This window comes from Schistocerca nitens, chromosome 9 (genome assembly GCF_023898315.1).
Source record: "Schistocerca nitens isolate TAMUIC-IGC-003100 chromosome 9, iqSchNite1.1, whole genome shotgun sequence".
In the NCBI taxonomy this organism is placed as follows: domain Eukaryota; kingdom Metazoa; phylum Arthropoda; class Insecta; order Orthoptera; family Acrididae; genus Schistocerca; species Schistocerca nitens.
Window position 1 is genome coordinate 273,554,798 of NC_064622.1, and position 16,586 is coordinate 273,571,383.

At 38.9% G+C, this 16,586-nt stretch overlaps 1 protein-coding gene across 1 annotated transcript in view; it reads left to right on the forward strand.

The window, feature by feature from the left end:
• LOC126203813 (CB1 cannabinoid receptor-interacting protein 1-like) overlaps positions 1 to 16,586 on the forward strand; it is an 871,667-nt gene that overhangs the window by 776,585 nt on the left and 78,496 nt on the right. Inside the window, exon 4 of the mRNA XM_049938181.1 lies at positions 14,014 to 14,207. Coding sequence (XP_049794138.1) covers positions 14,014 to 14,207 — 194 coding nt within the window. The remainder of the gene's footprint in view (positions 1 to 14,013; positions 14,208 to 16,586) is intronic.

Consider the following 16,586-nt stretch of genomic DNA (forward strand, 5'->3'; position numbering starts at 1 on the left):
GCGAAAGGCTATTAACAATTTGTACAGAAGCCAGACGGCAGTTATAAGAGTCGAGGGACATGAAAGGGAAGCAGTGGTTGGGAAGGGAGTGAGACAGGGTTGTAGCCTCTCCCCGATGCTATTCAATCTGTATACTGAGCGAGCAGTAAAGGAAACGAAAGAAAAGTATGGAGTAGGTATTAAAATCCATGGAGAAGAAATAAAAACTTTGAGGTTCGCCGATGACATTGTAATTCTGTCAGAGACAGCAAAGGACTTGGAAGAGCGGTTGAAGGGAATGGACAGTGCCTTGAAAGGACGGTATAAGATGAACATCAACAAAAGAAAAACGAGGATAATGGAATGTAGTCGAATGAAGTCGGGTGATGCTGAGGGAATTAGATTAGGAAATGAGACACTTAAAGTAGTAAAGGAGTTTTGCTATTTGGGGAGCAAAATATCTTATGATGGTCGAAGTAGAGAGGATATAAAATGTAGACTGGCAATGGCAAGGAAAGCGTTTATGAAGAAGAGAAATTTGTTAACATCGAGTATTGATTTAAGTGTCAGGAAGTCATTTCTGAAAGTATTTGTATGGAGTGTAGCCATGTATGGAAGTGAAACATGGACGATAAATAGTTTAGACAAGAAGAGAATAGAAGCTTTAGAAATGTAGTGCTATAGAAGAATCCTGAAGATTAGATGGGTAGATCACATAACTAATGAGGAGGTATTGAATAGAATTGGAGAGAAGACGAGTTTGTGGCACAACTTGACTAGAAGAAGGGATCAGTTGGTAGGACATGTTTTGAGGCATCAAGGGATCACCAGTTTAGTACTGGAGGGCAGCATGGAGGGTAAAAATCGGAGAGGGAGACCAAGAGCTGAATACACTAAGCAGATTCAGTAGGATGTAGGCTGCAGTAGGTACTGGGAGATGAAGAGGCATGCACAGGACAGAGTAGCATGGAGAGCTGCATCAAACCAGTCTCAGGACTGAAGACCACAACAACAACAACATGCTTACCTGGTAAAGAATAATTAATACTTACCATCTGTAGCTGTTGACTGCATCTGACTCCTTCGTCGAATCAGCAATACAGAGTCCGCTAGAAAAATGTACACACACTTTAAGGAACGAGAAGTATTACTTATGTGTTTATTTTACAGTTAATAACTGATCACACATTTTGTAAAACCTTCAGTTTAGCACATCGTTACTTTAAATCTTCCAAATGTTCACCACTGGCGGCTATACACACAACAAAACGACAAACAGTTGCCGCAACTACGTCAGTCAATGTTACAGTGGAGATCGCTGCACATGTCGCTGTAATCTGTTGGCGAAGTTCCTCCAGCGTGCTTGGCTTACGTCGATAGATGTTATCTCTCACAGTTCCCTACAAGTAAAAGTCCATAGGTGTTAGGTCTGGCGACCGTGGAGGGAACTCAATGGGCCCTCTTCGTCCAATCCAATGCCCCGGAAAATTGTCATCCAGGAAAGCTCGTAGTATGGTGGCTCCCCATCCTGTCGGTAGAAGGCCTCTTCATCAGCTCCATAAAGAACACGTATACCTGGCAAAATTGAAGTGCATAACATGTCCAGGTACACCCCTGGTAGATTGACCACTTTATCCACATAAAAATGCGGATTTACGGTTCCATTAAGTTTAAATTGTGCCTCGTTACTGCACACTACCTTCGTCACAAATTGTTCATCAGTTACCATTTGATGATACCATCCGCAAAATTGCTTTCGGCGATCAGGATCTTCATCATTAATCGCGTGCAGTAATCGTGGAATGTAAACTTTCCACTTTGCAGCTTTCAGTATTCGTACACTTGTACTGTTAACACCCACTTCACATGCACGTTGCGTAGCAGACTTCTGTGGAGAATTAACAAGCGTTTCCAACACAAGAGCCGACGAAGCAGGATTTGTAGCTGTACGCTGTCTTCCTGATCTTCCTTTATGAAAATCACAAATCGTTCCATGCAATTCAAACTCATCAATGATGTGTTTAGTTGAAACTTCCTGGTAGATTAAAACTGTGTGCCGGACCGAGACTCGAACTCGGGACCATTGCTTTTTGCGGGCAAGTGCTCTACCATCTGAGCTACTCAAGCACGACTGACAGCCTGTGCTCACAGCTCTACTTCCACCAGTACCTTGTCTCCTACAACCAAACTTCACAGAAGCTCTCCTGCGAACTTTGCAGAACTAGCACTCCTGGAAGAAAGGATATGGCTTAGCCACACCCTGAGGGATGTTTGCAGAATCAGATTTTCACTCTGCAGCGGGTGTGTTGCTGATATGAAACTTCCTGGCAGATTAAAACTGTGTGCTGGACCGAGACTCAAACTCGGGACCTTTGCCTTGGTCCCAAGTTCGAGTCTCGGTCCGGCACATAGTTTTAATCTGCCAGGAAGTTTCATATCAGCACACACTCCGCTGCAGAGTGAAAGTCTCGTTATGTGTTTAATTGTTAGGCGGGTTTGTCATCTCTGTTAGGTGATAATAGCGAAAAAGTTAAAAAGATATATGACAAGATCAGTAGGAGAAGTATATCTCCTGAGGCATCAAGGGATTGCCAGTTTAGTACTGGAAGGAAGCGTAGGGAGTAAAAACCATATAGGGAGACCAAGAGATGAATGCAATAAGCAGATTCAGAAGGATGTAGGTTGCAGTAGTTACTCGGAGATGAAGAGGCTTGCACAGCATAGAGTAGCATGGAGAGCTGCATAAAACCAGTCTTTGGACTGAAGCCCACAACAACAACATCTCCTAATGCTAAAGGAGAGCCCAAATTTAAAAATTGGCCTCACACAATTCTACTCCTTGGGACAAAAATGGGTAAAATGCCAATGAGTGAAAGAAGTAAGCTCATGTATTTACTGCAGTAGTTTGAAACATGTTTGTTTCATTATAAGATGTGTCACAATAAAGAAGTTCACCGAGATGGACGTGTTGCTTTTGTGTATATGTCAAGAGCCGCAAGACAAATGTTGGTTGCAGGAATGTGCGGTGTGTTCTGGTGCTGTAATGATGACTGTTGAAGCATTCTATCTTCAGCATACTGGCAATGATGTAGCCTATACATTGTGGGAGTGAGAAGAGTTGGTGAAGAAGACAGTAGAGCCAGAGAAGTTTGTTACATGGGTTGGCATTGGGTCATGAAAGGAATAGCTCATCATCATATCTGGAGGATTCAGGGACAGGCCAAAGCAGAAGTAAAATCAGTCACATCCCAGAATACTGACACATGAGTTCTTCATTTTGACTTTACTGAGAACCAGTCTGTTGCTTTGCAGAATGAAATTCAAAGTTACCACTAGCACACATCACAGGTATCAATATTTACATGTGTTGCTCACTTTGTTGGATCATCACACTGTTTTTCTATTGTCGATGATGATCTCATTCATAACAGTGCACATGCATGCTACACTGTCAGCATGATAACTGGTGACATAGCATCTAGAGTCCAAGCATTTCCTAAACATGTGTATGTGACCTGAGGGTGCAGCATCTCATTTTAAAAACTGCTTTCAGCTTTATTACCTTGGTCAACACTGTAGTACAGAAAATAAGACAAAAAATGGATATTTTCAGCAACAGGTCATGAAAAAAGTGCATGTGATGGGGTATAAGTTCTCTGTAAACATCTTGCAACTAGATTTAATCTCTAGCACAAAGCTGTTGATGCTGTAAGAGATGCTACTGGATTTGTACACACCATATCAACATTAGTAACAAACATGTAATGCTTAATTCTAAATGAAAATACATTAAGGGAATTCCATAAAGAGAGAGAGAGAAGAGCAGTCTGCTATAAAGCATGTGGTAGGAATTCAATCAAGTCACTACTGGGTTGCATCCCGAAGTGGCATATACACTGCAAGAACCTCTCCATGAACTGCAGCCTGTTACTACGTGTGAAATGCAGAGACCACAGTATACATTAGAAGACTTTGTATTGAGTCACTTCATTTCTTGTGTGTATGATCATCAGTGATGGGTGGGACGGATAATAAGTGTCTCTCACGAGCTGCAAGATATAACCATCTCCTTCATGATACCCCATTGTCCTGCTAATGCTTTCAAATGGCTATCATCAAAAGATCAGTGTGCAGTTCCCATTTCCCAAGTACTGCTCTTGTAGGATCATCCCCGTCTGTGTGCAAATTCAGTTCGGCTACCTATACAAGTTTAGTGCGAAGCAGAGGAAGAAAACAAATTAACTGTTTTCAACAGTGTAGTGCTGACTGTTACATTGTAGGCAATTTTTATTCATGGAAAACCATAAATAAGTAAAATAATGACGGAAGACATTACTAATTTGTGAATAATATCATAAAAAGAAAAGTGGGTATAAATATTCTATATCTTATTTTTGTTATAAAATGCTTTCAAACAAAATTATGAATTGGTTTCCCACTCACTTATAATGTTGTAAAGTAATTATTTTTATTCAGAAATACCAGTTTTGCATGACATTTACTTAAAATCAGAACTTAAATATTTAAGTGTCCATGATTTTTTGACCTTGAGAGTCGAGCTAGGTGTACTTACAAAATTCCTCACATTTTGTGCGGACAAGTATTGTCCACTCTGATTGTACGTTCCCTAAGTACAATGACCAACAAACATACCATGAAATTTCTAGAACATTTCGGACGGGAGTTTTGGAGAAAATAATTTCTAAATAATCAAAAAAATTCAGTTTCTTTCATCTTCATGGGCAAATATTTTGACAGTTTAAGAATTTCATGTATTAATACCGTAGCTGACAGCAGTCCTTCCACTTTATCATTTCTCAAGACAGTGGACATCCCGTGACTATTCACATATTCAAAACGTAATTTTGAAATTTGCTAAAAGGTACAAATTTTCATACTTTATTTAAAAAATGAAAGAAAGCTCAGAAGTGAGATATCAACTTTGAATGTGTTCAAAAACCAACAGGGATGCATTTCAATACATTAGTGTTGGGAGCAATGTATTTATTGAAAATAATTTCAGCTCTCTATCACTTTTGGTGTCTTTATTACAATTTTTCAGTTTTCCCTTTCGTTATGACATTTTTGCAAATAGTCTCATTTAGAGGGGTCTATTTCAACAAATCATCAGAAAATCAAAATATTGTAGTTTTGGAGAGGTATCATGCGGAACTTCAACATATATCCTTGTCAGCAAACTTTGAAATAGTGATGTGACGCATTCGATCTTGACCTGTATGATTAGAGATGAAATCGCCAAATATGAAACATAAAACTAGTAAAGACAAGAGACACACCAGACAGTACACATTTCTTCAATCCTTAGGTCCCAGAATTTTTTTCTCTCTAATCTTGCTACTGATTTACACAGTGTTTTTCCCTTCCTGCAAGAGAATCTATTGCATCAAAGTCAGTCAAACGTGTTGCTAAATGAAAAATCAGATTGTTGTCTAATACTAGAAAAGCTTTTAATAAAGATAGTACGCAAGACTGGTGTGGTTTCTCGATTTGATTATGTCTATTTTGTCACTGTCTGCTAGGTACAACGTAATAGGACTTTGTAATATCACAGCAATTATATAACACACGCCAAATAAACAAGACTGTTTTAGCACAAATGGTCATTTTTATCTACTTCATTTACATAAAAAACATGACAGAATATAATTCACGAAGCAAAACACGACAGAATATAATTCACGAAGCACCAATGGCAAATTGCTCTTAGGCCTACTACAGGGAAAAAGTTTTATGTCAGGAAATAGTTTCTTGTGAAAAAGTTTTATGTCAGGAAATAGTTTCTTGTTTCATTCATATGCTCCAGTTTCTCAAGCATGAGGTGTAAAAGTAGTAATAGTACGACTTTTTTGTATAAATTTAGAATCGTCATATTCTTCCACATAATTTGTGTGGTGTCCCAATTTCTTCTCCTTCCTCATTCTAACAAACAATCTTGTCATCAGTAATTCTGTAACTATTCCTGCCACTGTGAAAACTTACAGTCCAGTTAACTTCGTTAACCCTGCCACAACCTTTGGTTCAGTTATCCCGCATTTATTCTCCAGTTACGTGTCCGTACAATGCATTTTCCATGGCATTTCGACAGTAGAATTTAAGCAGCTGCTAAGCAGGGGACTGTTCATCTGGTCCTTAGTTGTGTAGCGATCTGGAAAAAATTTTCTGTCAAAATTTCATTTTCTTGCATACACCGAGAAGATACCTGTTAGTCATTTATTTCCACTCTGATAGTTTGAATCTATGGATTTCACTAGTAGTTATAACAAAGCTTATCATCCACATGCTAATCAACGACACATGCTGGCCAATGTGGCCAAGCGCTTCTAGGCACCTCAGTCTGCAACCGCGCGACCGCTACGGTCGTAGGTTCGAATCATGCCTCAGGCATGGATGTGTGTGATGTCCTTAGGTTATTTGGGTTTAAGTAGTTCTAAGTTCTAGGGGACTGATGACCTCAGACGCTAAGTCCGATAGTGCTCAGAGCCATTTGAACCAACCACACAAACAAACAGTTCTCTGAGACTGCAGACGTGTGTGCAAGTTCATTTGTATGTGTGTGTGTGTGTGTGTGTGTGTGTGTGTGTGTGTGTGTGTGTACTGCCTACAAAGGCCTAATGGCCAAAAGCTATAATTGTGTGAATCTTTGTGTTGTGCCTATCGCGACTCAGCATCTCCGCTATATGGTGAGTAGCAACTTTCCTTCTCTGGTATTGTTACATTCCTTCCTGGATTTTCCATTGTTTCATTCTCAGTATAGGTCGCTGCTGAGATAGCAGTATTTAGGTTTTGAAACCACACATCATATTTTGTGCACATATCTCTATCTTCAGGTTCTGCACCAAGTGCTTGTGTAAAACTTTTTTCATTTCTTCCATTTTTCTTTTTATATACTGTTTTCTTCTTGTGCTTCTTATCTTTCCTGGACGTTTAAGGGGGGATGTAGTAGCTGCTACACCAGTCCAATGCATCAACAACTTCACACTCAGGAGTATAAACATCTGCAATATCTTCTTTAGTTTCACATTCAGGTGATAGTGAGCATTCAGGTCGGTTGTCACTAAATTTCTTCTTGTAGTGAGTGTAACAATTCCTGCACCATCGATGTGATACTAATACCATTACTTGAGGACCAAGATATTTCTGCAACACCTCTGACAGATTTCCAATGACTGTGAAGTGTTTTTCACATTTCTGAAACGCCGCCTTCTTGTGTCTTTTTCATAGTCCACACACATTACTCTTTCACTACCGTATTTCTTCACTGACATTGTATCTAACAAAAAGTTCAAACCAAACACAAAACTCAATGCAAAATGGTTTATGTACAAGTTCTCACTCGTTTGTTATAAACGTCAGAGTGCTGGGAAAAGTGTTGCCAACATGCAAATTTTACACTAAAAATTCAGCGATATGAAATATCCTGAATGCTGAAAAATTTTTAACACTCTACACAGATCAGAAAAAAAATTAAGTGGAAAAATTAACTTAAATTTCAGTATTTTTGACTTAAATTTGTAAGTTAAAGGAAGCTCATAAGAGTGGGGGTGTCACCTAAATTTCAACACACTAAGAGGGAGCATTAACGTAAAACATCAGCCAGGTTTCCAGTAATTACTTTTGGTTTATTAGTTTTTTTTCTCTACTGTTTTAAGAGTTATTTACAAAATATACATGTTTCAAAGGGCCGCACCATTTACAAAAATTAAGATAAAATGAAAATACTTTATGTCTTAACACTTATGATACAGAGGTCTAATATATATTTTTTCCAGAGAAATTCATGACTACAAGTTGACAGGACCTGAACAATTTTATATGAAATCATCCTATATTTAATTTTAAACAATGGAATATCCAGGATGGAATGTAACAATATTATGAGAAGGAACGTTGCTACTCACCATATAGCGGAGATGCTGAGTCACAGATAGGCACAACAAAAAGATTTTTACACTTAAAACTTTCGGCCAATGGCCTTTGTCAACAATAGACATACATATGCACACACACACTCATGCAAATGCAACTCACACACACAGCTGCAGTCTCAGTGTGGTTTCATTGCCTGAGACTGCAGTCATGTGTGTGAGATTCGTTTGCATGAGTGTGTGTGTATGTGTGCGTTTGTGTGCCTATTGTTGACAAAGGCCATTGGCCAAAAACTTTAAGTATGAAAATCTTTTTGTTGTGCCTGTCTGCGGCTCAGCAGCTCCACTATATGGTGAGTAGCAACTTTCCTTCTCATAATATATTTAATTTTGTGTCATACAAAAGAGAGAGTTGTTAGGTACTAGGCAATCAAGAGTGCAGGTTTTCTGAAGAGTTCTTATTCTCCCAGTCACAAATAAACCCACCCAGTATTAATTGTGAGGTTTTTTTTCCTTCCTTCCTTCCTTCCTTTTTTTGTCAGGGGTAGGATGTCAAACCGGTCAACCACAAGTCATTTTAGTTTCCACTGTCCTGGTTATAGGTTTGACGGCTTCCCTTACAAAACATACATATTTGAATTCCATACACTGTACTTCGGCACACTTAAGATCAAATACCATGTCTTACATTTCCTCGAACATATATGTTTTATATATCAAACTCTTCAGAAAGATGTGCACTACAAAAAAAAATTTGATGTCCTATGTCAAATGCTCAAGGGAGAGGGGGTTGCCACTATAAAGGTTTTGCCCAGTTCAGAAATATCATAGAATCAGTACTGTGGTAGAGCCTATAAAATTTTAATGAAACTTAACATGAATTTGTGAATGTGCCTTATAGAGAAGAGCACCTTCAAATGTGGTACATATTAGCAAGAATTGTGAAATAAAATCAAGGCTGTTGTAGTACAACGCAATGAGGGAGAGAAGAATGGCATTGAAAACATTTAGTAAATATTTGTGAATGTGTCTCATGTTACATAGGCCTAAAGCATTTAAATATTAATACAATTACAGTTATTAGGCAGTTAATCATGCACTCAGAAAGACAACAAAACAATACTTTATTGGGCGATTACTATGTCACAGTTTTGCATCCAATGAAGGAGGTGGCAATCTAAGATGAAGAACAGTCAACACGAGGTGTTGCAAATGGTGTCAGCTTTTAACAATTTGTACTTGAAGGTCAGTGGTAAACTTACTGCTCCCTTACTATGGATAGTCTGTTGGCAGTTCCTGTGATGCTACTACTACTAATAATAATAATAATAATATGATGATGATGATGATAATGATAATATATCGATATTTATGTGGCTGGGAGTTCCGCCCCACAATAGCAGTATTGGCTCTTGAGCAAAGAGTTTGAAGACCACTGACATAGTTGCTCTGTCAGCTGAAACATTACAGTGTGACAAACCCACTCTCCATATAACTGAGATTGCATCTGTTGACACTGGCAGGATATACTGATATTTGTTTCTTTACTCCCACTTTGAATGACAGCTCTTCATTTACCTTCCCAAACACAAGAGAAATGCTGTTTCCAAGTCTGTGCCACATCAGTGCAACGTCATCACTCATTACTGGTACACTTTTGAACACATGCTCCAAGTTTAGACTCGTTTGGTACGTTAGTTTTTGGTGTTGCAATTTTCAATAACATTAAGGTGGTAAAACTAAGTAATTTTCTTAAAAAAATTATTTGATGGTTTAATAACAACACTTATAACATCCAGCTAGAGATTTTCAGTTAAGTATATGTGACTGAACTCTGCCCTCCATATACTATTTCATAAGAACAAAAATAATCAATTATTGATAATATAATGTAAATGGATAAATAAAAAAATTACTCACCTACCAGCAGCTGGAGAAAAAACACACACACACACAAAAGGATTTGGCATTTCCAAGCTTTCGGAGCCAATGGCACCTTCTTCTGGCAGAAGAGTTGAAGGAGAAGGAAGAGAGGTGAAGGAAAAGGACTGGAGAGGGTAAGGGAAAGGGGTACAGCTCAGAGAAGTCACACAGAACCCCGGGTCAGGGGAGACTTACCGAACAGGATGAGCACGAAAGACTGATTGTTGGAGTCTGCACTGGATGAGCTGTTGACTCCATTATACTCCCTGCAGACAAAGTATCTACCACTGTGGTACTTGACCAACAAGTGTATGTTAGTGAAGGTCTACACCAGCTGTCTGACACTTCTACATACAGCACCTGCCATCAAGATCCCGTCCCTGTAATTCAAACTGACCTGCGGTCCCTCCTAAAAACCTCAGGCCCCTCACAAGGTCTTACACTGCAATCCATAGTACTTCTTACTCCAACCAAACCACACACACCCATCTTTCACCTTTTCCTAAGATCCACAAACCCAATCGTTCTTGCCATCCTATAGTTGCTGGCTTCAAAGCACCCACAAAATGTATCTCTGTCCTAGTTGATCAACACCTGCAACCCATAGTGCAAAGACTTCCCTCCTATATTAAAGATATGAACCATTTCCTAGATTGTCTGAAATCTGTGCTATTCCACTCCAACCACACAGCTTGCTTATTGCCATTGATGCCATCTTCAACACCCACCTGATTCCAAGCCTATGACATCCTTCTTGCTCACCTTAATCAACTTTATACTTACCAACAATTACTTCACCTTTGAGGGGTAGACATACAAAGAGATCAGGGATATGGGCATGGGAACCATGATGGCTCCTTTTTATGTCAACTTTTTCATAGGTCACATGGAGGGATTCATAAGCCTTCAGCGGCTGGTTTGGTTCAGATACATTGATGATATCTTTGCTGTATGGACTCATGGTGAGGCTGTCCTGTTAAAATTCCTGGAATCTCTAAATACGTCCTCCTAATTAAATTGCACATGGTGCTATTCCGAATCCGATGCCACTTTCCTCGATGTCAATCTCATCCTCAACAAGGGCCAGCTACACACTTCTGTCCACATTAAACCTACCAACAAACAACAGTACTTACATTTTGACAGTTGCCATCCTTTCCGTGCCAAACATTCCCTCCCATACAGCCTTGGCATTTGAGGCAACTGTCTTTGTTCAGATGCAGACTCTTTACAGCAATACACCACCACCCTTGCTTCAGCCTTCACTGGATGTAATTATCCCAATAGGCTAGTTCAAAAGCAGGTTTCTCGAGCCATCACATCCAATCCTGGTCCTCTTGATCCCTCCAAAAAACAACTTTGGCGCACACCACTTGCCACCCAGTATCATCCTGGCCTGGAATGTATCTACCAGCTACTTTGACAAGGCCATGACATCCTAAAATCATGCCCTGAAATGAGATCCAGTCTGTCTGTGGTTTTGCCCACAACACCTAGAATAGCTTTTTTGTCACACTCTCAATCTCCGCAATATCCTCATCAGACCCTATGCTCCTTCTGCACCTATTTCCCTACCCTATGGCTCCTACCCCTGTGACCACCCCCACTGCAAGACTTGCCATATTCACCCTCCTACCACCACCTATTCCAGCCCTGTAACTGACAAAACATGTGCTATCAAAGGAAGAACCACCTGTGAAATATCACATGTCATTTACAGTCTGTTATGTAAACACTGTATGGCCTTTTCAATTGGCATGACTACCACCCAGTTATTGGTCTAGATGAAAGGGCATAGGCAGAGGGTGTATATAGGCAACACACAATATCCCTTTGCTGAGCATGCTGTACAACATGGCAGTCATGACCTCAGTGCCTGTTTCACCACACCCACCGATTCTTCCCCCAGACTCCAGTTTCTCAGAACTTCGCAGGTGGGAACGAGCACTACAACATGTCCTCAGTTCTCGCTACACACTTGGCCTTAATTTACATTAATTCCTTCCATCTCAGCATTTATTCAGAGTAACTACTCCTTTCTTTACTCCATTTTAGTTTTCTACATCTTTCATTTTCTGACTTGTCTATTTTTAGCTGAGCCCCCTCCCACCTCTGTTACATACAATTCACTTAGCGTTTTACTCTTCTTAACTTGTGTGCGATGTTTTAGTAGTAATATATGCCTTGCATATTACCCTCTTTTCCATCTGTAAGCTCTCTGGTTTTCACATCTCATCTGGTACAGTCCCCAACAATCAGTCTTTCCTTATCATCCCATCCTGCGGTAAGTCTCCCCTGACCTGGGGTTATGGGTGACTTTTCTGAGCTATACCTTTTTCCTAAACCTCTCAAGTTCTTTTCCTTCACACCTCTTCCCTCCTTTCAAGATACTGACATCTGAACAATACATAGTACTCTGCATGGCAATTACACAAATGCACTGAGCCTAAAACAATAAAGAACTATGCTAACAATATGCTAGGGCATGCGACCATGGCCAAGATAATATTAACAATCTTTCAACAATTAATATGTGCGTCATTTTGTTAAAAATTGTTATTACAATTGAAAGACTTCTTGTCACAAATTATTTAATACTTTTTGTCTAAATTTTGTTAACATTAGATTCATTCACAAACTGATCTCTCTTACAAAAAATGCAATATTCCTAATACAATGTACATATTGGTTTTCATTTACAAAATTTCTTATTCATGTTGAGAACTGTTACAAGTCCTCATACATTAAGTAATTGTTCATTAATTATAATCATACACCCCTTGTTTGGTATCATTTGCATTTTTTTAATCATGGATTTACATCACTTAGAACAGTTACGCTGATAATCCAAAACTTTATGACCACCTGTGACTTGGTAAACAAAAGTATGTAAGCAGAGCAGACATGGAAGGCAGATCACCCTAGTGAAGATATGGGCTGCAAATTGGGAAATCCATTGAGATAAGCTACTTTGACAAAGGGGTATATCAAAAATGGTGAAGCTGGTTGAATGTGCACATGCTACTGTTGTGAGCATCTACGGAAAGAGGTAGAACGGAAGTGAAACTACCATCAGGCACTAAATGGTTGGACATCCACTACTTTTCACAGAATGTGGGTTTAGTGGCTTGTCTGCTCTGTAATGGAGGACAGATGGTGATCTGTGGTATCTCTGCTGCAAGAGCATAATGCACACCAACTGTTTCAGAATACACTGTTCATCACACATTGTTGAATATGGAGCTCCAAAGCAGACCACACCTATGTATTCACATGTTGACCAAACAACATTGTCAGTTACGAGCACAGTGGGCACGGGATCACTGTGATTCGACCATCAATCGATGGAAACGAGTCAGCTCTTTAGGTGAATCACATTTTTGCTGCACTAGGTTGATGGTCGTCTTCACAAACACCATCATTGAGGTGAATGGCGTATCATGTATACACCACACAATGGATGCAGATTGGTGGGAACATTCTCCTGCATTGGCATGGGACCTGTACTAGTAATCAGAGATATATTGACAGCTGCGAACCACCTGCATCCCTTCCTGCTTGATGTCTTCCCCAATAGCGATCTCATTTTTCAGTATATTAGTGTCCACATCTTGGAGCCAAAACAAGATTACAGTGGTTTGAGGAGTATTATAGTGAACTCCTATTGATGCCTCAGCAAACAAATTTGACTGATGTATATCCTATGGAACCCGTTTGAGTCACTATTGAGTGCCATCACCACGTAAACAAATCAGCGGCACATTGTTTACGCAAATTACATGACCTGTGTATAGATATTCTAATATCACATACCTCAGCAGACCTACCAGCAAATTGTCAGCTCACTGACATTCAGAATCAGTATTGTATTTCATTCCAAAGGTGGACAAACAAGCTATTACATAGGTGCTCATAACGTTTTGGCTCATGAGTTTAACTATCTATCAGTTGTGTGTTGTTACAAGACATTAGTTTTGGAAATTGCAGTTTTTAATTCCAGAATCAAATAAATCTTTTGGTTAATAATTTGAGTATTTTGTCTGTTCAAATCATGTTATTGCCGAAACCCTAGAATGACAAGTTGCAGGATGAAAATATGTCGATGTATCAGGTTCTTCATAAAACATTTGTGTCATGTAGCATATTATAAATCATCTAAGGCAATTACATTTCAATGCATCCCTGTTGCACTGTTCTAACTGTCACTTTGCCTTCATTACCACAGGTGGATGGCTCTGGTGAACTCTCAACATGCCTGCAGATAAAACTGTACAAAGCCCATGACATACAGCACTGTGAATGGGGCAGCCGCCTACACTGTATAGAACTGGACTGCACATCAACTGAAGGTCCTGAAGGAGTGCGTGTCAACCGTGAGACGTACAGGCAAGTGTCCACAGATTCAAGCACCTGCCTGAGGTTAGCACAAGACTGTTCACCTACCTGACGCTTGGGTATCTCACATTCACCACATTTCTTCCACTCCTGCAGGCATTCCATTCTTGTGATTGTTCAGTTTTTAGAAGAATGTAAGATAATGTTCACTTCATTATGCATTATTTTGCATGACCTTCAACAAATCAAAACTTTATATTCTTATCATTAACTTTGTGAATATTTTAGCCAGGTTAACATCTGGCAGTGATAATGGTTTGTATAAATAAAACTTTTAACGATAAATGTAAATAAAATTGGCATATTCAATTACTTAAATGGTTATAGAGCAGACAACATGAAAAATTTGACAGAATGTCAATGTGTGCACATTTTGCACCTAAGATTTGTCAAGGGGTTTCCTGTGTTTCCAACAAACTGATATTCTGTCAATTTTCGCCTGTTGCTGTCATCTCTTTTTCCATTTGTTGTTTTGATCATTTATCTTTCTATCTTCTATTGTATCTGAACACTTACTCCTTTGCTTTTTTTTCCCCCCCCCCCTCGTGCACTTTGCATAAAGTAACACTACATCGGAGGAAGGAAGTGAAAGCAAGTTATCATTGCACTCTCCTCTTTTATTTGTCCTCTACTACAGCACTACATTTTGTTGCTTAAGACAGAAAGTCACTTCATTAGTAACCACTGTGAGCAAGAATGCAATTCCTTTGTTTTTTAGCATTAAACATTGAGATATCATTTTTATAAACTGTCAGTCTCTGATTCTTCATTGACAGTTTCTGAGTTACTTACCTTTGGAAAATTTTCTGTAATACTGTATAATGGACACACCTTAATTTTTTCAAGTTATTTTGCACCATATAATGCAAAATACAGGGCAAACCATATCACTTGCTTTTTAAAATAAGAGAATTTTCTTCTAAATTTTCACATTGAAAAGTTGGCGAAGAAATGCCTTGCAGTGTGAGCCATTTTCAGAAATGCTGGATGTGTGAGATCACCACCTGCATGTTAGTAAGTAATTAACTAACATATCTAAAGCTTATGTAAAATGTAACAAATAACTGTCCAGTTCTTATATGTACTAATATATATGGGACAACATCATAATAGTCTCACCCCCTGTCAATAAAATTGAGTTACAAATAATCTGTATCCTATACAAATGAGAAAGACAGGAAATAGAGCCCACAGAGTACCATAAAATGACATCAATATAAGACGCTCATCTATTATGAATTTGTGATATTATTTAGCCAGTAGAAACACCTTGAGAATAATGGTGAACAGTAAGTTTTCGTCATGGATAGTTTATTCATAATGAGTCCAAACAGTATTCACCTATCTCTACATTTTTAAAAAAAAAGTAAATCTGTGCCACATAAAAGAAATGAATAAAAATCTGAAGAACCAATCCAGAAGAATGTACATCAGTAAAACGTCTTTATTGAAAAACAAGGAAAAAATGCATTAATAGTGATGATCAGGTTAATAAAATAGAAAATTTTGTATAAAAGATACTTAATAAAATATTTGTCCACCCAAGCTCTTTGACGTTTAGATCCCGAAAACTTGGTTAAATTACAAAAATTAATATTTAGTGGGGTTTCCCTTTCCAGTTACTATTTCTTGCAATTTTTTGGGAATAAAGCTGACCAAGCTGCTGTCACAGAAGTTGGAATTTTGTTCCATTCTTCTTGAAGAGCTTGTTTTAAGGCTTTCTTATTAGAAATTTGTCTTTTTCTGAAGTACTCTTGCAGTGCTTGTCAAAGCTGTTCCATGGGATTCATATCTGGGTATTGAGGAGGGGTAGTGAGTTGTTTCTGAGTGCTGGAGCCATATACTCGTATTTCTAGGCACATGCTTCAGGTTGTTGTCCTGTTGAGGGGTGTAACTTCCTTGGAGACCTAATTTTGTCCATTGTACCCTTTATAAAATGTAGCCTTCCATCACCTGCAGCACTTGTACACCCCTGCAGCATCAGGGAACCCCCACAGTGTGTCACCACAGCAAAAAGTTCTATGGCATCATCTACCTGTTTATCTTATGCTACACCATTCACCTGCCAGCTGACCTGAGTATATTATATTTGCTTTCATCAGGCAATATAATTATATTGCAGAAGTCTTCCTTCCCTCACGATAAACCTTGTGTCTTCATCAGTCAATGACCTAGGGCATTCGATACATGGCTGGTTCCTCAATGTTTTTGTTATGCAACAGTGATCTGTTATTGACTTAACTACCAATCTAGGTCTACTGAGTACTTTAGCAGTCTCATTGTATATACAAGTGTAGAGTAAGTTTTCTTTCAGTTAGTGCCATCTGACTACCCATACAGACTATGTTGCAAATTGCACTGTCCTGGCACCATTCAAAACAACAACAGATAGCACACTGTGGC